Source organism: Jaculus jaculus, chromosome 8, assembly GCF_020740685.1.
Source record: "Jaculus jaculus isolate mJacJac1 chromosome 8, mJacJac1.mat.Y.cur, whole genome shotgun sequence".
Lineage (NCBI taxonomy): Eukaryota > Metazoa > Chordata > Mammalia > Rodentia > Dipodidae > Jaculus > Jaculus jaculus.
The window spans coordinates 63,427,886-63,450,905 of record NC_059109.1 but is presented as its reverse complement, the minus strand read 5'-3'; the positions used below and the strand labels follow the sequence as shown (position 1 = coordinate 63,450,905).

General features: G+C 40.7%; 1 protein-coding gene across 1 annotated transcript in view; it reads right to left on the bottom strand.

Moving 5' to 3' along the window:
- The window catches only part of Atp8b4 (ATPase phospholipid transporting 8B4 (putative)), a 310,406-nt gene that overhangs the window by 31,666 nt on the left and 255,720 nt on the right, over nucleotides 1-23,020 (bottom strand). Inside the window, 3 exon segments of the mRNA XM_045157629.1 lie at nucleotides 14,341-14,564; nucleotides 15,700-15,883; nucleotides 18,448-18,595. Coding sequence (XP_045013564.1) covers nucleotides 14,341-14,564; nucleotides 15,700-15,883; nucleotides 18,448-18,595 — 556 coding nt within the window.

The window sequence follows — 23,020 nt, the reverse complement described above, 5'->3', positions numbered from 1 at the left end:
ACAATCAATTTTCTGTTATATATTTTTATCAAAAATAAAAAAATTAAAAAAAACAAAATAAAATAAAATAAAAAAATTAAAGTCTCTTAAACATCTGATGTAGACCATGATTATAAAACCTACTCCATATGGCTACTATAAATAATAAGCTAATATAGATAAGCTTTTAGACAGTGTATGGACTATAGAAAGTGTTGGCTGTAATTATAAAATTTTTATCCCTACATGTTGGTGTTACAGAGACACTGATATCAGTGTTGATGCTATTGTTAGAGATCCAATTCATTGAACATCCTAGTCAGTCTCACAGTTTTAACAAAGATACTGGAGCAGCAAACTTGCCAAAACAGCTAGATGTATCTGTCAATACAAGCCATAAACTATTCTTCTAACAGCATAAGAGGTCAAATTTAAGCTATCCCTTTATGAGTTTTGTGATTCCTTAGCTCTAAACCTTTGGGATGTGAAAACTACATCTCTCATGCAGAGCCCTGGGCAGATAGTCTGTGTGTTATGTGGATAGACAATTCCCAGCCTAGGAAGGCAGAGGTTACATCCTCATCTTTTTTTTTTTAATGTACTGAGATGGAATTGTGAGTAGGTAAATTCCCTATCTCCAATCCTGCTCTGAAATAGTACTAAGGTAACTTTTTTTAATTTTTAAGAAGCTAAAATAAAGTCTCTATTTTATTCCCACTAACAAGGGATTGTTACCAAGAAGAGTGAAAATGTCAACATAGTCCGCTTTTAGTTCTAGACATGATAAAGAGACATTTAGATGTAGGTAAATACATGCTTCACTTGAAGGAATTTCAACCTCTCAGAAAAAGTGGGAAATGTCCAAAATGTATCTTCATTACCAAAAGGACTCATTAGTCTGCATTGACACAGTTAAAAGAACAATTAAATGTTACAATTTTTTTTAAATTTTTTTTTTGGTTTATTTTTATTTATTTATTTGACAGCGACAGACAGAGAAAGAGGCAGAGAGAAAGAGAGAATGGGCACACCAGGGCTTCCAGCCGCTGCAGAAGAATTCCAGATGCATGCTCCCCCTTGTGCATCTGGCTAATGTGGGTCCTGGGGAATCGAGCCTCAAACCGGGGTCCTTAGGCTTCACAAGCAAGCGCTTAACTGCTAAGCCATCTCTCCAGCCCAAATGTTACAATTTTTACATGTCAGTTAATTCCCAGGATCAGAACTTTTCCAAGATCTGGGATTTTGCTTGCCCTTTAAAATGAGTGTGAGAATGACGTGGAAGGAGCTCCTGACTTTCTGCTTATGGACATACATGACTGTCATGTATCAACCACTGGAGGAAAGTCAGAGACTCACGCCCACTGAGAAACTGAGGAAACATTCACACTGCCTAGGCAGGAATAAGAAGAGGCATGCTCAGGTATGGACCTTCCCTTCAGTGCTGTACCATAATCTAGTAATCTATCACATCCAGCCAGCCCCCTCACCGCCGGGAAAGGGAGGATGTGAACCTTACATATAGCATGATCATGCTAAGGTTCCCCATGGTTGGTTTCATTCACTCACTTTGAAAATGGAGGCTATTAGACATGTGCAGGTTTCTGTAGACAACAGGGCAAACAGGGATTTTGTACCCATGGGAAAGCACTTCCAGGGGCTTCATCCCCCAGAATCAGGGCAGAGAAGGTACCTTTTTAATATTTTTTAAAGATTTTTTAAATTTATTTGAGACACACAGATGCACAAGGAGTCATATATGTCTGGAGTTCATTTGCAGTGGTTGGAGGCCCTGGCGTGCCCATTCTCTCTCTCTACCTATCTATCTATCTGCCTCTTTCTCACTCTGACACTCTCAAATTAATAAATAAAAATAAAATGAAAAAAATAAAAGTTTGTTTCCCAGCTGGCAGTACTGTTTTGGGAGGCAGTGGAAACTTTAGGAGGTGGGGCAGAGCTGACATAGGTAATCATTAGGGATAGGTCATTAAAGGCTATACTCACTTCTGGTGCCAACCTGCTCTCTCTGCTTCCTATTCTGTCAATATATGATGAGTGTTGTCTCATGCTCCTGGTGCCATGAGTTTGGTATGATTTTCCTGCCATGATGGACTATAATCATTAATAAGCCAATATATGGTTAAGGAGGCTCAGTTACTACTTGAGCTGGCAGCAAAGCTTGGTTCGACCCAAGTTGTGCTGGTTTTATAGGTGTGGTGGTTTGATTCAGGTGTCCCCTATAAATTTAGGTATTCTAGATGCTAGGTTCCCAGCTGATGGAGATTTGGAAATTAAAGCCTCCTGGAAGCAGTGTATTTTGGGGGGCAGGCTTATGACTACTATAGTCAATTTCCCCTTGCCAGTGTTTGGCACACTCTTCTGTAGCTGTTGTCTGCCTGAAGTTAGCCAAGAAATGATGTATACCTTATGCTCATGCCATCATTTTCCCTGCCATCATGTAGCTTCCCCTTGAGTCTATAAGCCAAAATAAACCCTTTTTTTCTTCAAAGTTGCTCTTGGTTAGGTGATTTCTGCCAATAATGTGAACCTGACTGCAACAATAGGTATGTAGAATGTATGAGTTATGGAGTCATGGAAGGTCTATAGAGAAACCTGTGAAGATAGGCAATGTGTAGCATGGATGGATTCTCTGTGCTGAGCCCCTGACAGAGTGATGTATGAAACTATGAAGATCTTTACAGCTTAAACTACAATGGAGACTTTAGAAAGTTGGAGATGCAAGGAATGTGGGTCACTTACCAAGACAAGCTACAGGTATTGAATGAAGCTGACCCAAGGGTGAGGTTATCTGTGAAGCAAATAGCAGAATCATAGGGTCGTGGCTACTCAAGTCTGCTGAAGCTCACATCATGTCATCATGTGCCACAGAAGACAGATACCAAATCTAAAGATACATGATTAAACATTTGCCCTAATGGATTTCAGTTTTGACCCAATCTTTCCTTCTACCCTCTTGTCCACTCTTTGGGAACAGGACTATTTGGTCTGTGCCACTGTATATTGAAAGTTTGTGATTTTTTTTCTTTATTTCTTTTTCAGAGGCTCACAGCAAATAGATTGCCTTGAGCTTCAGTAGAGATTCTGAACTTTGAGGGAGTACTGATACTGTTAAGACTTTGAGGTCTCGACATTAGACGAAAATGCATTCTACATTATGAGATAGTCATGATGCTTTGTGAGCCAGAAGTAGAATGCTGTGTTTCAAATCTAAAATGTCCTCCCATAGGTTCATATTTTGAGTGTTTACTCCCTGTCTAGTGAATCGTTTCAAGAGTCAGTGGAACCTTTAAGCAGGTAGGGCCTGGCTATGGAAGTAGGTAACGAAAGGTAGACCTTTAAAAATTATACTCAGCTTCCGGTCAAGATGGCGACCGCCTAGCTGCACTACAAACAACGAGGGAAAAAAAGGCAAGTATTCAAGGGAAATTAGGAACTTTCTGAAGAGGGAGGGCACAGATCGGGGTAAAAGAGGGAAGCACACACCCCCGCGACCCACACCCCGCCACCCCGCCCGCCGCGAACAACTGCATCGGGCGCGGCCCCGCGCCCAGCGGCCCGGCGCCCCGTGCACACCAAGCCCCACGCGCCCCGGCGGCCCAGTGCACCCCACAACCCCCGTGCCCCACACCCGCCGCACCCCCCCGCACCCCCTAGCAGGCCCCTCCCCCCCAGCGCGCCCCACGCTCCCTATCCACACACGGCAGACACGGCCCAAGCGAACCAAGGCTTCCCGCGCCCCGGGCACCCAGGCCTACCCCGCGCCCCCGCGCGCCCAAGACCCCTGCGCCCCACCCCCGCGTGCCTCAAGACCACCCCATGCCCGCCCCACCCTCCTGCGCGCCCCACCCCCCGCGCGTTCCGTGCTCTCTATCCACACACAGCAGGCACTCCCCAAGCGCCCCGCGCCCGGGGCGCCCAGGCGTGCCCCGCACCCCCGCGCCACCCGCGCACCCTGAGACCCCCACGCCCCACCCCCACGCGCCTCGAGCCCTCCCCCGCGTGCCCAACGCTCCCTACCCACACGCGACGGGGCGCTCAAAGCGCCCCGCAGCATCCAGTGTCCGGGCGCCCTGGTGTGCCCCGATCCCCCCGCGTGCCCCGAGACTCCCCGCGCCCCACCCCCGCGCTCCTCGAGCCCCCCCCGTGCACCCCACCCCCGCCACGCATCCAGACTGCCCCCCAGCATCCCACAGCATCCAGCACTCCATCTTACCTCAGCGTGCTCCACACCCCCTGCGCTACCCGCGACCCCCTGGACCCCCTCACCCCCCCTCCCCCGCGCGATCCGCCCCCTCCCCCCCTGCGAGTCCAGAGCACCCCACGGTATCCCACAGCACCCCACGCTCCTAGCTGCCCCCCCTCCCCTCACGCCCTGCTGTTCTCACATCACTTGCCGCCCGTCAGTTTCTGCTGTGTCCTGATTCTGTACCCACATCATCTGCCTCTGCACTACAATTGCACTTGCAGTGGGCCCAGTCCCACAGCAAGAGCCACATAAGTCCACACTGAGTCACTAGCGCCAGCGCAGGTGGCATCCCCTACCTGTACATCGCCACCCATCCCCCACTCCCCTGAGGCGGAAGAGCACAGACTGTTTATAGACCCCAGTGTACCCAGCCAGAATCTAGGCACCTTCAAGGCTTGCTACCTCAGTCCCTTTTCAAGCTCAAAGGCAGGCAGCTTAGGTGCATTACTGGGTGAGAATTCAGGCAACTTTGGTGCCCCTGTCAGGCTATAGGTTGGCGGCTTTGGCAAGAGTGAGCAAAAACCCAGGCTGCTTACAACTGCCCCAGGCTGCCTTGGATTTGCATTAAGCTAGATCCCAGGCTGCTCCACCCACCTACCTGCCCATACACTGACATGGGTAGACCACAGCGCAAAAGAAATAACACGAAAAATAAAATGGAAGAAAATCCAGACAGATCACCCAGTCCAACAAGGATCACAACAAACCAAAACATAGAAGAGTGTTTAGGATCAGAACATCAAGTGGAAGCAATGAACAATGCAACCCTAACCAAACTACTGCTAGAACTGACAGGAAAGCTACAAAGGATAGATAATCGTATGGATGCTACCATCACGAAGCTAGAGCAATATGATAAGACACTGGAAGGAATTCAAAGAGAGCTAAGAGAGTTGAGGGAGAATGAAAAAAAAGAAGACCTTAAAAATCAGCTGGCCACACTAAATGAAAACATAAAGAAATGCAAGGATGATTTCCAAGAATCAGCAAGAAAATCAGAAAATGAGACAAAAAGGGAGCTGGACAAAGCGATGGAAGTGATACATAGGAAAGTAGTAGAAAATGCAAACTTAATTGAACAAGTCCAAAACTCACTAGAGGCTCTCAAGAATAGAGTCAGCGAAGTGGAAGATAGAAATTCTGATCTGGAAGACAGGATGGAAGAAACAGTTCGAGAGTCCAAAAATTTCAGTAAGTTCAAAAGTTCCTGTGAACAGAACATGAGAGAATTGTGGGATACACTTAAACGTCCTAATATCAGAATCATTGGAATACCAGAAGGAGAAGAATTTCAGACCAAAGGCATGGAGAACTTATTTAACACAATAATTGAAGAAAACTTCCCCCGTCTCTTAAAAGAAAGGCCCATCAAGATTCAAGAAGCAAACAGAACTCCTAACCGACTAGACCAAAGGAGAAACTCCCCAAGGCATATTATCATTAAGAATCTAAACATTGACACCAAGGAAAAAATCCTAAAAGCAGCTAGGGAAAAACAGCACACCACTTTCAAAGGAAACCCCATCAGAATTACTTCAGACTTCTCAATGGAAACCCTGAAAGCTAGAAGGGCCTGGAATGATACTCTTCAAACGCTAAGAAACTATGGCTTTCAACCTAAACTACTCTACCCAGCTAAAGTCTCCCTTATAATAGATGGTGAAAGGAAAACTTTCCATGATAAAACTCAGCTTTACAATTATATGAACACAAAACCAAACCTACAGAAAGTACTCCAGGAAATTCTCCACAGAGAAGAAACAAATAACCAAACACAAATGCCTACAAGAAGAAGATCACAGCAATCAAACCCAGAGTAGATACAAAAAAAAAAAAAATTCCATGGAAATGCCAACACACCTCTACCACCACAAAATGACAGGGATCAAATCAAATCTCACAGTCATCACCCTAAACATTAATGGCCTTAATTCACCCATCAAGAGACACAGGCTAACAGGGTGGATCAAAAAATTAGACCCCTCAATCTGCTGCCTTCAAGAAACCCACCTTACCACTAAAGACAGAAACTTCCTCAGGGTGAAAGGGTGGAAAACAATATTCCAAGCAAATGGGAATAAGAAACAAGCAGGTGTAGCTATATTAATATCAGATAAAGTTGACTTCAAACCAAAAACAATCAAAAAAGACAAAGAAGGCTACTTCCTACTTGTAAAGGGAACAATCCATCAAGAGGATATTACAATCATAAATCTGTATGCACCAAACACAGGGGCACCGCAGTTCATAAAACAAAACCTACTTGACAATAAAACAGAAATAACCACCAACACCATCATAGCTGGGGACTTTAACACACCATTATCAGTAATAGACAGATCATCCAAACAGAAGCTCAACAGGGAAGTAAGAGAGCTCAACAAAACCATAGAGCACTTAGACCTAACAGACATCTACAGAACTTTCCACCCCAAACCCACAGACTACACATTCTTCTCAGCAGCCCATGGAACATTCTCTAAAATAGACCATATACTGGGTCACAAAGATAGCCTCCACATATTTAGGAAAATCGAAATAATTCCCTGCATGATATCAGATCATAATGCTATAGTCCTAGAAATCAACAACAAAAAAACCAACAAGAGCCCCAACGGCAACTGGAAACTGAATAGCACACTCTTAAACAATAAATGGATAGTGGATGAAATAAAAAATGAAATTGCAAAATTCCTGGAATTGAATGACAATGAGAACACATCATACCAAAACTTGTGGGACACAATGAAGGCAGTCCTCAGGGGAAAATTCATAGCACTCAATGCCTTCATAAAAAAGACAGAAAAATCCCAAATCAATAGCTTAACCATCCACCTAAAGGCATTGGAAAAACAAGAAAAATCCAACCCAAAGAGCTCCAGAAGGAAGGAAATAATTAAAATCAGAGCAGAAATTAATGAATTGGAAACCAAGGAAATAATTAAGGCAATTGACAAAACAAAGAGCTGGTTCTTTGAAAAAATAAACAAGATTGACAAACCTCTGGCCAATTTGATCAAGCAAAAAAAGGAGAGACTCCAAATTAACAAAATTCAAAATGAAAAAGGAGAGATCACAACAGACATCAGTGAAATCAGCAGAATCATCAGGACTTATTTCAAAAACCTCTACTCCACAAAACTGGAAAATGTGGAGGAGATGGATAAATTCCTGGATGCATATCATCTACCAAAGCTAAACTCAGAGCAGATCAACCACCTCAATGAACCCATCACACTCATGGAGATTGAAAAAGTAATAAAAAACCTCCCAAAAAAGAAGAGTCCAGGACCAGATGGATTCCCAGCCGAATTTTATCAAACCTTCATGGAAGAACTCAAACCAATCTTCCTAAAACTGTGCCACACAATCGAAGAACAGGGAAAACTACCCAACTCCTTCTATGAAGCTAGTATCACCCTAATCCCAAAACCAGGCAGAGACGCCACAAGAAAAGAAAACTATCGGCCTATTTCCCTAATGAACATAGACGCAAAGATCCTCAACAAAATTCTCGCAGACCGAATCCAACAACACATCAAAAGCATTATCCACCTTGACCAAGTGGGATTTATCCCAGGAACACAAGGGTGGTTCAACATACGAAAATCTGTCAATGTAATACACCACATAAACAAGCTTAAACATAAAAATCACATGATCATTTCAATAGATGCAGAGAAGGCCTTTGACAAGATACAACATCACTTCATGATCAAAACATTGGAGAGAATCGGCATGGCCGGTTCATGTCTTAATATAATAAAGGCAATATACAAAGCTCCAAAGGCCCAAATAATTCTTAATGGAGAGAGACTGGAGGAATTCCCATTGAGATCAGGAACAAGACAGGGATGTCCTCTCTCACCTCTGCTTTTCAATATAGTTCTGGAAGTCCTAGCCCAAGCAATAAGGCAGGAGAAGGAAATAAAAGGGATACAATTTGGAAAGGAAGAAGTTAAGTTAGCTCTATTCGCTGATGACATGATTGTATATGTAAGAGACCCGAGAGACTCCATCCCAAAACTCCTGAAGGTGATTAACTCCTATAGCAAAGTAGCAGGATACAAAATCAACGCACAAAAATCAGAAGCATTTCTATATGCAAATGACAAAGACACCGAAAAAGAAATAAAGGACATAGTCCCATTTTCAATAGCAAAAAATAAAATAAAATACCTTGGAATAACGTTAACCAAGGAAGTAAAAGATCTATACAACGAAAATATAAAAACTCTCAAAAAAGAAATTGAGGAGGACTTGAAACGATGGAAAGACCTCCCATGCTCCTGGATAGGCAGAATTAACATTGTGAAGATGACAATCCTACCAAAGGCAATATATAGATTTAACGCAATTCCAATTAAAATCCCTACAATGTTCTTCACAGACATAGAAAAAATGATCTCAAATTTCATATGGAAAGGCAGAAGGCCTCGCATATCCAAACATATCCTCAGCAAAAGAAATACCTCTGGTGGCATCACCATACCTGATATAAAGTTATACTACAAAGCCATAGTAATAAAAACAGCATGGTACTGGCATAAAAACAGGAGTATAGACCAATGGAATAGACTTGAGGACCCGGATTTTGGGCCAAGCAACTATAGCTACTTGATATTCGACAAAGGCCCAAACAATATAGACTGGAAAAAAGATAGCATCTTCAACAAATGGTGCTGGACAAACTGGATAACCACATGCAGGAAACTAAAACTTGATCCACACATTTCACCATGCACAACACTCAAATCCAAATGGATCAAAGACCTCAACATAAGACCAGAAACTCGAAAACTACTGGAAGAAAATTTAGGAAGTACTTTCCATGATATAGGAATGGAAAAAGACTTCCTGAATAAAACCCCAGTGGCTCAAGTTCTTAAACAGTCACTCAACCATTGGGATCATATGAAGCTGAAGAGTTTCTTTACAGATAAGCATATAATAAACAAAGCCAATAGATTACCCACAGAGTGGGAGAAAATATTTGCAGGTTATCCAACTGATAGAGGCCTTATCTCTAGAATTTACAAAGAACTCAAAAGTCTAAACAATAAGAAGACAAATACCCCACTCACAAAATGGGGCACAGAGTTAAACAGGCAATTCACAGAGGAAGAGATACAAATGGCAAACACACACCTAAGAAAATGTTCATCATCCCTAATCATCAGAGAAATGCAAATTAAAACAACTATGAGATTCCACCTTACCCCAATAAGGATAGCCAACATCAAAAGGTCAAATGAAAATAAATGCTGGCGAGGATGTGGAGAAGCAGGGACACTCATTCACTGTTGGTGGGAATGCAGGATGGTACAACCACTTTGGAAAGCAATATGGAGACTCCTGAAAAAGCTGACTATAGAAATACCAACAGACCCAGTTATACCATTACTGGGCATGTACCCTAAAACCTTCAAACCAAAAGCCAGAGAGATTTGCTCAACCATGTTTGTAGCAGCTCAATTCGTAATAGCTAAAAGCTGGAATCAACCCAGATGTCCATCATTAGAAGAATGGATAACAAAGAAGTGGTATATCTACACAATGGAATTCTATACAGCAGTAAGAAAAAACGACATAAAGAAATTTGAGGAAAAATGGTTGAACCTGGAACAGATCATTCTCAGCGAACTTACCCAATCACAGAAAAAAAAATCGACACATAGTCTCACTCATCTACAACACCTAACCTGAATTTGCCCAAGATGCCTTACATACCCAGCAAGTACCTCATGGACTAGACAATAAGATGGATGGGTGGGCGGGGAGGGAATCAAAGGGTGGAAAATAGTAATCCGGACCCAAACGGCAATGGTACCATAAAATTCTACTTCCTAAAAGACAGACCAAATGACTGAACCTTCACTAGTCCCTTACAGGAAACACCTGAACCACAAGACGCTGGAGAGGGTAGGATCAAGACTGACCTAAATCTCCTACATCTTCCTTCCCTCCCTCTCCCCCTCTCTCCTCTATCTCTCTCCTCTCTAACTCTTGTATATTAGTTATCTTTTTCCTCAATTTCTTAGTGGACACTGACCTGTAACCCCCACTTCCAGCTTGGGCCTACAATCCACAATGAGCTTTTGATCAGAGAAACCTACAAGGTTTCCCAAAACAATGACAGACTTCTGTCAGAGTAATTGATGACCCACCAAAGGCCAGTGGTAAGACCCTATTGCTGAAGACTCCATACGCAGCTGGCACGTAAAATGGAATGACATGGCTGGAAGCCAGGAGAGAGTCAGTCCCCAGACAGTCAGCGTGTCTAGTGCCAGAAGGCGCTACATAGGCGACTGGGGGAAGTGACCAAGATCTGTCCAAGCAACACATTGTTTAACCTAAGTAACAACAATTAACTGGATGTGATACCCACACAAGTGCAATAGTGGTACACAGCCATGGTGAGGAATCAATTGCTCTTGATTTGGCTAACTGATCCACTCAGTGGTACTAGACCCTTAGCTGGAGCTGGGAAACAAGTCAGAACCATACCCAAACACAAGCCCACTCTACAATATCAAGCTACCATCAATCACGGGGTATAAGAGGGCCTACACCTATCAAACTGTCTATCAAAAAAGTAAGTGTTATCTCAATTTTCTGGGTGCTAACTTACTCTCCGTTGGAGAATTTGCTTCTCTTTTCCAGATAGATGCAGATCCTAAGAAGAGAGCTGCCCCAACATACCTCAGAAGGGGCCCAACTGAAACTAAGGACAACTGGCAAAATAAGCAAGGGTGATGTTTTCCTGTGAACTGGATACCAGCACAAAGGGGAAGGAGATCAATGCAGAGAAAAATCAACTCCTACCAAATCAGAGAGCCAGAGCCTCAGAGGCCCCCAACACCTCAGCACTGAAGCAGACCAAAAATGAACCCAACATGGCTCAGGGAAATCTTGCGGAAGAGGGGGCGGAAAGAATGTCAGAGTTACATGTTGGGTCATGATTTTCAGAGACATTTATCATACTAATAACTGGGGGCTAACTCCACAATGCACGACCCATTTTCAATAATAAGGAGGGTCTAATGGGAGGGGACAGATCACAGATGAGCCTAAATAATGGTACCAAACTGCCTGTATTTACTGAAAAGAAAACTAATAAATTAAATTAAAAAAAAAAAAATTATACTCACTTCTATTGTGCCCTGCCTTCTCTACCTGATGATCTGCCAAGATGTTAGAGGCCTGCCACCATCAACTCCACCATGCCTTCCCAGCTTTGAAATTATGAGCCCAAATTAACCTAACTGTTACACTGAGCCATTCTACCTGCTCCCATGATTAAAACTGCCTACTCAGACCTCTCGAAGGAATGTGGCTACGTAGTGAGCACTGTAACTTCCACCCAAAGGACTGTCTCTTTAATGGGAGTCAGTGGGGTTTTGCAGTCCTGAATGTTCTAGACCAAGCAAATTAAAGAAGCAAGCATCTCCTTATCACCAGGGGGTGTGGCCTGAGCATCTCCTCTCCAAATCTTAGGGAAGAGGGAACTGCCTGTGCTCAGCCTCCACATGAAAAAGGAATTGTAACACCCAATATCCTAACCATTCCAGCAGCATGCAGAGAATCTGGCATGGAGCTAACAGAGGAATAGGTAGGACTTGCCACATCTTCATTTCCAGGGGTGGCAACAATAATAGAAGTAGCCATCTGCACAAGCAGTGATTTGGAAAGCATTTTAGAATCTTTGGATGGATTGCTTGGTGAGATTCTTCTAGGACAAGTCTGACACAATATTTCATTTAATGTGTAGAAAACAACAAAAAGTCAAAGAAAATGAAGTAGGGATTATATTCCAAATAAAAAAACAAGATAAAGACTAAATAGATGGCTCACTTGGTAAAGTTTTTGTCTTATGAGAACCTGAATATGATCCCCAGAACCCACAAAAGAAAGTCAGTCACAGTGGGTAGCACATGCTTATAATCCTAGAGTTAGAGGTAGAGACAAGCAAGTCACAGGGGCTTTCTGACTAGCCACTCTAAACTTGTTAACCAGTTCTTGCCTAATAATAGTCCCTGTTTTTAAAAAAAAAAAGTGGATGGTATCTAAGGTTGCCCTCCAGCCACCATACATACATTCATGCAATTGCACACATCACACATGCACATTCATGCACACACAATTGAGCTAAATCTCTAGGAACTGAAGTGATCCAAGAAATATATATTTACATTTTCTGACAGAGAATTCAAAGTAATGCTTGTAAATATGCTCAATGAAGTTGGGAAAACAAGACCAAAATATACTCAAATTTTCAACAAAGAAAACGTATAAAAATATACCAAAGAGAAATCATAGAACTCAGAAATGTTACTAAGGGGCAGGGATATAGCTCAGTGTTTGCTTGGTATGTGTGAAGACATAGGTTTGCTCTCCAGTACCAAAACAAAAAAGAATATTCTCATTACTAATGTAAAATATTCAATAGAAGAGTCTCATAGTAACTACATCACAGAGAACAGATAAGCAGATCAGTGAACTCAAAGATAAATTATCAGAAATCAGTTATCTACTGTGAGAAGCAAGAAAGGAAAGAAGAAAAAATAATTAAGATGACGAGACATACAGCAGCATCAAGGAGAATAATGTATGCATTATTAGTGTGTCAGGAGGAAAAGAAAAAGACCAAAAAAAAAAAAAATCAAACAATGATAGAGAAATTCCCATGCCTAGAGAAAGAAATAGCCAGATCCAGAAATCCCAAAAGACAACAAAGGAGATAAATACAAAAAGACCCACCTGAAACATATCACAATCAAACTGTCAAAACTTAAAGACAGAGCTGGGGCGAGGGGGCATCTCAATAGTAGGTACATGCTCAGTATGTATGCAGGAGGTCCTAAATTCGAAGTGGGGGGAGCACAAAAGCAACTAACTCAAGCCACATGTTGGGTCATGATATGCAGAGACATTTATGGTACCAATAACTGTGGGCTAACTCCACAATTCACGATCCATTTACATCAACAAGGAGGGGCCAATGGGGAGGGGGTAGGACATGGATGAGCCTAATAATGGTACCAAACTGCCTGTACTTGCAGAATAGAAAACTAATAAAAAAAAAAATAAATAAATAAGTTATTTATAAATCAAAAAAAAATCTTGAAAGAGAAAGAAAACCTACCAACCAAGAATACTCCATAACCTTGTCTTCCAAAAATTAAGAAGTAATAAAGATTTCTCTAATAAATAGATTCTGAGAGAGATTGTCACCACTAGCCTTGCCTTACAAGAAATACTAAAGCAGAAAGATATTAACTCAAAGCATGAAAACCTAACACTCATTGCTATACTCTGTATGAGTACACTGTCAAATTGTAAGTATTCCATGTCTAGAATAATGATGAGTAACTCAATTATTCCTCTATTCTAAAAGCTAAAAGTAAAACTATTACAAATGCTTAAAGTGCAATAATTTGTTAAAGGATACAAATTATACAAATGACGTGAACTGTGACAACAAAAATCATAAGATGTGAGGAAAGGAAGTGAAGTGTGTAGAGGTTTGTGTATGTGATCAAAAGTACGATGGTAGCCATGTATAGATATAAAAATAGAATCCTTTATGAATTTGCTAACTTTAGTTACTTGATACCAACATTATCTATAGGTGAACTCTTAGCTGGTGAGTTGATGTGAAAACACCGTTGATGTCAGGGAATTAATTACTCATCCCTAATGTGTAAAAATCTATCTTGTTTCAGTGCAGATACAGTCACTGGATTAATCAAATGACCATCTTGTCAATATAAAAGATACTTCAGCATCTCTTATTGCGTAGACTTTAGTTTTAATTACAACTTCTAAGATTTTCTGTTATCACACCAGAACTTTTCAATATAATAAAAGGTACAAAATGCATGTGTAGTCTCATTAGTTATTAAATAAATAAAATAAGAATATGAGATTCTAGCTAACCATATATTCTTCTTAGAATTCAAAGCTGAAGTTAACTATCAAGTACTTAATGATAATACTATCACCTGGATGAGGTAAATAAAAATTCTCTTTAATAGTGAAGAGGTATTTGTCTTTCATGGAATCTTACAGAAGGAACAGAATTGCGTTTTACCAACCTGGGCTGAGAAACCACAGAAGAAGCCAAACCAGAAATGCACAAATGTAAAGGCAAAATTCTTGTAGAAGAAATAGCACAAGAACTTGCACATTCTGAAATAGGACCACCTTCCATGAACAAGAAGAAGCCTTTGGAGATATTTAAATTGAGCAAATGAGTAATCACTGGCTAAGACTGCTTGCATTCCTTCCTGGCCACTGATACCAACGCCAATGTGAGCACCTGCAAAGGCAAAGAGGAACACCTTCATTCTCCAAACAAAGACACAACACCATTCAGAAACTTCAATTTCCCCCCATGCTTTTCAGCAACTGCAAACTTATAGCTGTAGCAATTATAATTTTTCATGTATATTATCTCAGAAAATGCTAATAATAGGAATTTATCCTAGTTTTTAAATTCTTTTTATTTTAGAGAGAGTGTGACAAGAGACAGAGAAGAGATAAAAATTTCGCACACCAGCACTTCAGCCACTGCAATCAAAATCCAGATGCTTGCGCCCCCTAGTGGCATTGTGACCTTGCACTTGCCTCAACTTTGTTCATCCAGCTAAGGTGGGATCTGGAGAGTAAAACATGTGTCCTTAAGCTTCACAGGCAAGTGCCTTAAGGACTAGCCATCTCTTCAGCCCTATCCTAGTTTTACATACAAAAATTGGGCTTGGAGAATTTCAACTACTTACATGAGATTTTATATCAAAGACAAAGATGGGGTCAAATCCATGTGTGCTGTGGTGGTTTGATTCAGGTGTCCCCCATAAACTTAGCTGTTCTGAATACTAGGTCTCCAACTGATAGCAATTTGGGAATTAAATCCTCCTCTAGGTAGTATTACTGGGGGCAGGCTTTTGGGTGTTATAGCCACCTTCCTGTTGCCAGTATTTGGCACACTTTCCTGCTGCTGTTGTCCATCTGATGGTTGCCAGGTGATATCTGCCCTCTGCTCATACCATCATTTTCCCCTGACATCATGGTGCTTTCCCTCAAGTCTGTAAGCCAAAATAAACCCATTTTTCCCCACAAGCTGCTCTTAGCCGGCTGTTTTCTGCCAGCAATGCGAGCCTGACTGCAGCATGTGCCAACATGGCTCTCATATTCTTTCATCTACATTGTAGCTACTTTTGCCCTCAAACACTATAAGATGACAATGTAATTTTCTAGAATAAAAATATGCAAGTGATTTAATTGAATAAAAATATCTTAAGAATACTAGTAATGGTGGGTGCATTGGGCTCTGAAAGCATCATTTAAGATTTATGGTAACATCAACTTTGGATGTGAAAGTCTATTCAACATTTCCAAATACTGAAACAAAATCCCATATATGTACCTGTCCCATTGAGAAAATATCCTCTTACTTTTAATCATGCTGACATCATTAGCTCCATCACCAATGGCTAAAGTCACAGCATTTCTGTGCTTTTTCACCAGCTCCACTACTTGGGCTTTCTGGAGTGGGGTGACTCTGCAGCAAACCACAGTCTTACACATACAGGCCAGCTCCAGGAGATCATTCTTGACATCACTTTCTAGGGCATGGGCCTTTGTAAGGTTTTTACAAAGGAAAAAAAAAAGAAACAAAAAAAGAAAGGCAACAAAAAACAATAATTGTAAGTTAGGTAGCAAAAGTTTTGTTTAACTGATTTATTTTCTGAAGCATTTCATAACCTTGTCAATTCAGGATCACAAAAGCAACTACAGTAAAACATGCGTATTGAACTCCCAAGTGTGAGAAAAGTTGAAAATAGAAGTAACAGACATTGACGCTGGTCTGAGCTCCTTGAGACACTTTACCAGGGCATCTTGGTAGATACAATTAGATGCTAGAGAAGTCCTACAAATTATCAAAATCAGAAGAACCAAATGATAGAACTTATCAGCCATAGTTTAAAATGAACATAAAAAAAAATTGGGATTTGTTTGTTCCATGTGATGGGCTTCTAGTCTCCTTTGCATTGTTTTATATATTTACTGTTTGTTATGGTTGTTGGTGTGTAGGCAAGCTGAAAAGCACTATCAGGATTGTCCCTTGAAAAGCATCCTGACTAAAACCAGGAGAGGACTGTACAGTGTCATGCACTAAATCTCTCTCATGTCTACTCTTGCTCCACATATAAAGGGCTAAGGAATCACTAGCAGAGGAAGCATATTCCCTCCCAAATTACCTGGAAATTACTTCTCTGGAAAACATTTCAGTATCCATGGTTGACTCACCATGTTCAAAGCAAAGCAGAAGCTAGTCTACTTTGAGTGATAGATAACTGAATGAATCCTTAGCCCATTACAATCTGGCACATATAATCCTTTTGAGGTTAGTCCTCTCCCAGCACCATTGAGTCCACTCATTCAAGCATCCCAAAATACTTGCTTTCCATCTTGCCTCTGAACCTTTGTACTTACTATATTTCTAATTGATAATATCACTTTCTCCAGAAAGTTTCCCATAATTTTTTCATGAGGCACTAAACATATCTGCCTCTATTCTCTCAAAGAACTGCACTGATTCTTCTGTTAAAGTCACAAAATAAGGCTTCAGCCCCTAAAGCAAGGCCAAGCCCTACTCACATCCTGATTCTTAGACTCTTGCACCATGACGTGGGCATGTTTAAGAAATGCTAGTGGTATGAAAGGCTGTATGTGTAAATGAGTACAAAAATGGAATCTGGTGCAAAGAAAGTCTATATCTACACCTATAATGCCAACAGAAAACTATGTGCCAGCTTCTCAATCCCTTTATCTGAAAGAGCAAGCACATAATTGCTGTTTTACTCATAATGCCCCCTTTTATTTTTCTTCAATATAAAGTGAAAATGTAAGATTAACTTTGAGAAAGAGAGGCCCAACTGCATTTTCCAAAGTGTTAGGAGTTGAGCAAATTAGAATCATTATTTGAAAAGCAAAACAAAACAAACCTTCTGACTATACCAGTAAAAATATAGTCAATTATCCTTAAATAAAAAGTTACATTTTATGATTTCAAGAGTATGGGGCTTTGAAGCTAAAGGGATTTCTGAAGAACATTTATCTTTGGTAAGAGGGAAGAGAGAGAGACAGAAAGAGATCACCTGAGGGCTAACAGCATAGCACATTAGGAAGCCTGTCTATACTCTGCTCCCTGGGCAACTCAGTTCCAAGTTCTAGATGACAAGTTTCAGTTGCTGTCCATCTGGGCAAGGGGGAGTTTGTTTCATCTGAACAAACTTTCGACTGAGCTTGGCCTACAATTGAGCTCTCTAACTTTCCATGGTATATAAGACAACACATCATCATGTCTGGAATCCAGCTGGATAATGCTCTGAGCACTAGCTAACAGACAGATGATCTTAAGGGGAAAATCCAATATACTTATATCCAACTTCTTTTATCCTCTAAAAAAAACTGTCCACAAGAAGAAAATACTCATTTTCCAAACTCCAAAGTGAAAAATGATCATTAAAGCCAAAGAAAGATGGGAGGTTACTTCTATGAGCATATAAATGATAATTTCATGACAGTGCAGGCAAAGCTTTTGTATTCTAAATAGAAATTCAGAGGAGCAGCATGAGTTTTGTTCACAACTTGGAATTTGAACTGTATTAAAAATACAATGCAAGTTTATTCTATTATGACAAGAACCAGATTTCCTAATCAAAGCAAATTGTTTGGCATTGCTGTAAAATGCTGCTATTTAGAAACCACTAGAGGTATCTTAATGGCACTAATTTGGCTTGGTAATTATATGAAGGTCAGTTATGCTCTACAAATCACAAGCATTAGCAAGACAGCCATTGCATTCCTCTATCAGTTATATTATTGTAATTAAATAGCACTGAGCTAGGACTCACCCCTTTAGACAGGCACTTAAGTATTATTTAGCCAAGATTGATATTCTGTGAATCCAGATTTTCTCCATAGCCTCCCATCCACTGTGATGGTTCAGACAATAATGTATGAAATGTATATTAGAAGTTTCCTTTCCTTTTGCAGACAGGAAATCCTTGTATATGCCCTAGTTCTCCTAGTGCCATTTGTTTGAAAACACAAAAGGACTTCTCATTATGACAACACAAAAGAGATGATTATTGGGGTAAAGAAAACGAAAGGACAAAAGCCTGGAGCAAGCTCACCAAGCTGTGGCCATTTATGACTAAGGCATAATCTCCTGTTGTGGTTTCTTCTTCAATGGAACCCAGCTCCAACTGCTGTTTCTTTTTGCATACTACATCTCCAGTGGAAGAACTCCTTCTTTGTCCAAACAAATTTTCTCTTGCTTTCCTTAAGGAACAGGGGAAAAATAAAATCATAACAAAGTACACAGAACATACCTACAACTGTGACAAAAGCCTCCACTAGAGGTAAATTCATTTAGTCATTATTCAGTCAGTTCCAGTAAACAAGCTAGGGGAGACCACAGCACATTTCAAAACCACAAGTATGCAGGTAAGCATAGAAAAAGCAGAATCATCTCAAATGTTAAAGAACTACTATTTGGACTACAATACATTAAACCACATAAAGAAAAAAATTAGACAATATAGTTATAGTATATACTATAGATATAACATAATTATAAGAAATCTTCATATAATTCCAGAATGCCTTGCTTTCCTCGTTTTGTCTTTTTTGTCTCCCTCTCTGCCTTTCTTTGTATGTATGTGTGTGTGTGTGTGCATGCATGCACATGCATGTGCTTGTTTGTGTCTTTTCATCCATTTCAGATGCAATGCATTATAATTTGGCTGAAAATGGAAGTCCTCTGAGAAATACATTGTTTAAAAAAATGACAAAAATATGATGGCACTTATTAATCATGAAATGGTGACATATTTTAAGTGGATGTTACTCATCCACTTAAATTATTATCTACATTAAGTTAGCCCTTGGGCATGCCTGAGAGACATTATCTTGATTAGGTTAATTAAGATAGAAAATTCCACTTAATTGTGGATGACACCATTCTATGGGCTTGGGTCCTAGCCTGAATAAAAAGGAGACAGCTGGGCTTGAGAGATGGCTTAGTGGCTAAGGCACTTGCCTGTGAAGCCTAAGGGCCCATGTTTGACTCTCCAGATCCCACATTAGCCAGACACACAAAGGTGAGGCAAGTGCAAGGTCACACATGCCCACTAGGGGGCACAAGTATCTGGAGTTCAACTGCAGTGGCTGAGGCCCTAGGTGCCAATTCTCTCTCTCTCTCTCTCTCCCTCTCTCTCTCATATTAAAATAATAATCATAAAAGGAGAAAGATCACTGAGCACCAACATCCATCACTCTACTTCTTGAGTGCAGACACAGTGTGGCCAGCTGCCTAGTGCTCTGGCTGCCATGCCTTCCCTGCCAGGATGCACTGAATCCTTAACTGGTAAGTGAAATAAATTTTTCCTCCCTGATTTTTGTCAAGTATTTGGTCCCAGCAACAAGAAAGTAATACATGAGAGATAAATTACATAGTGATGTTTTGGCTTATAAAAAGATGGACTGGCTTGCTGAGAACAAATCCAGTGTAGAAAACATTTATAAATACAAGTGATGTAAAGGTGTCTCTGATAGAAGAGAACACATTAAAACAAACATCTTAGCCTTCAGCTTTCTAATTATTTGAAAATGCACTACTAATAGTTTACATACTAAGCTTAAAAGCAAAAACCAGAGCAACCACAAGTGCCTTATCTTCTTTCTCAACATCTCCTTCTGCTGTTCAGGACTAAAATCACAGCCTGCAGCAACAGAATCAGAGTGACACATCCTTGGCTCTAAAAATGATGCCATATCTTTAGCAACCAGTTTGTAGAACCAAAGAAAAATACTTAATATTTATAAAGTCAGGGGGCTATAAGTGAAATGTAGGGAGATATAGTGGGGCAGTAGAGGTGGAGCAGATATGAAAAATTATTGTTTCAAATGGGAGGATCAGGCTTTATAAAAGATAAGCATGTCAGGGAACCACCCCTCATGGCATGAAAGTTCCACAGGATAATGACATACAGGAGGAAAAAGGTTGGAAATGAACATTTCTCTGGCATTGCTGTAGAACTCATAAACTGAGCTTTAAGAGTGCACAACAGATAAAACATCTCCCAAAGTTTCTTTTTGTGTAAAGTTTTCACTCGCTGTGTAAAATGACCCAACCTCTGTTTTCCCCCCAGAGAATGAAAACATTCCAAAGAAGGGTGAAGTTCATGAACATACTGGCTGAAATTCTACTTACTTAGGATTCCCTCCACACACCCACCCCCCGCACATGCACTGCCTTCCCAACATATGACATAAACTCTTTTCCAGGCAGAAAAGTGACAGTAATTTTTCCAATTCTGCTTATGTTCTCAAAGCTCTCTCTTCCTAGCCATCACTCCCTGCTGGCTTGGGTACTCACACTATCAGATGTCAGCTGGTGTTCTATACCTAGCATTTCTTTTCCTTTCTGGAATGTAGCTCCTCAAATACCAGTTGGCACTTACAAAAACAATGCATAAGGGGGAGTGGGAAAGCTGCATGTAATTCCCTTGAATGAAAATGAACTGTACATTTTTGCAGGCATAGTACACAGTGCTTAACCACAGGATACAAATAACAAATGCTGAAACAAAAGAATGCCTGTGTCACCCAAGCTTTGTAAGAAAGTGCAATTTATTACACTGTTGGCATGCAGAAATACATTAATAACTGAGTCGAGTGTGGCATTTCCAACCCCATACCATCACAAGAACAATAAGGGTCAGTGAGGTCTGTGCTGGCTTGCGTGCTGCCTATAACAGAAGAGAGATAGGAGGAAAAAGTCATTTTGTCAGCTGTGTCATGGCACTGCAGATTTGGATATTAAAAAGATCAGGAAATGGATTGGAATCATCATACTATGTTTAGTGGGGAAAAAATGGACTTTACTACAAAAGCTAGTGGTTTGAGCTTGGTTCGTCCCTGGATACCAGGGTCTGGACCACAAGTCTGCTTCTGACAGGTCAGGTAGTCATAGGTGAGTTATCTGACTTCTGGCCACTTGATTAACCAGTGACAGACCCGGGACTTTGAATACCTAGCTCTGTCTTCCACACAAAGTTGGTATGCACATGGGTGTCTTTAGGTGGAATCAAGGGACAGTGACAGAGGAGCAAAACTAAAGAGATAGCTAGCACTAGCCTACCAATACCAGTGGAAGGGAGAGCTGTCTGAAATTTTTATTTTAAGGCCAAGTTTTACCACCTCTTCCTACTGAAAGACCTATAATGTTATTCAATCACTGAAATGCTTTTAGAAATTAGAACCCAGCCTGGTTGGGCACCAATTAGTGAAAGGTACCACTTATGAAACCTTGGGCAGCTACCACCATGTGCTAGAACTGAAAATTCCATGCTGTAAATATTTCCAATTTATGAGACACTACTTAGCCTACTAAAATATTTGACCTAGAACTAAGAGTTTGGAATTAAAATCAAGACACATTTTTGGAACTATACTGTTGTGGTGGTTTGATTCAGGTGTCCCCCATAAACTTGGGTGTTCTGAATGCCAGGTTCCCAGCTGATGGAGACTTGGGAATTAACACCTCCTGGAGGAAGTGTATTGATGGGGGCGGGCTTATGGGTGTTATAGCCAGTTTTCCCATGCCAGTGTTTGACACACTCTCCTGTTTCTATTGTCCACCTTGTGTTGGCCAGGGGGTGATGTCCACCCTCTGCTCATGCCAGCGTTTTCCCATGCCATTGTGGAGCTTCCCCTTGAGCCTGTAAGCCAAAATAAACCTCTGTTTCCCCACAAGCAGCTCTTGGTTAGGTGATTTTTACCAGCAATGCTGAACCTGACTGCAACAACTATATATTAAAGAATCTTCATGACCTTATGGCCAGTGTTATGCTCTTCTTCATCCAAAAGCCTCACTACTTCCTGATTCCTTATAAATAGCCCAGTTCACACAACTAATATTACTTCCGCAGCCCTGCAGCCATTAGCACTTGAGAGTGTGGTTTGTTCAATCAAACAATAATTTTCCTCTAAGAATGTTTTCAAAATACACCAATGCATATTTTTTGACTAAAGATAAAATTTCAGGTTATAGGTATATCACTGGGATACTTCTCCAAAAGGAATCTTTATGATATGAATTTTTCTAAGAACAAAACATGTGATCAAAACTACAAAAATGAAATAATGAATGAATTCTCTTGTCATACCAAACAAAATTACATACATAGTATGTTTTCGTTTGAGTCAAAGACACATATATTAGTAAAACATAATGAATGCAACAATATTCTAAGAAACCATGGCAGGGTTTCATTATATATTTCTGGGAATATCCTTAATACTAATGCAGCTATGGGAATAAAATTAAGCCAGGACTCCAAGTATATAAAATGGTTCCAGACACTGAATTTAAAGCAAGCTGCATGTATGATGTTATGGTTAATTTCTACTGCCAATGTGACTGGTTCTAGGATCACCTAGGATAACAAACCTCGGATATTTCTGTGAGGGGGTTTCTAGTTTAGGTTGAGGTTGGAAGACGACCCTGAACTGGCAGCAGCATCATTCCATGGACTGGAGCATGCTATCTAAGCATGAGGATCCACACTTCTCTGCTTCCTGGATACAGATGTAATATGAACAGTACCTTAAGCGCTTGCCATCATGCTTCCCCATCGTGCCAGGCTATATCTCAAACTGTAAGCCAAAATTAACTCTTCCTTCCTTAAGTTACTTTAGTCA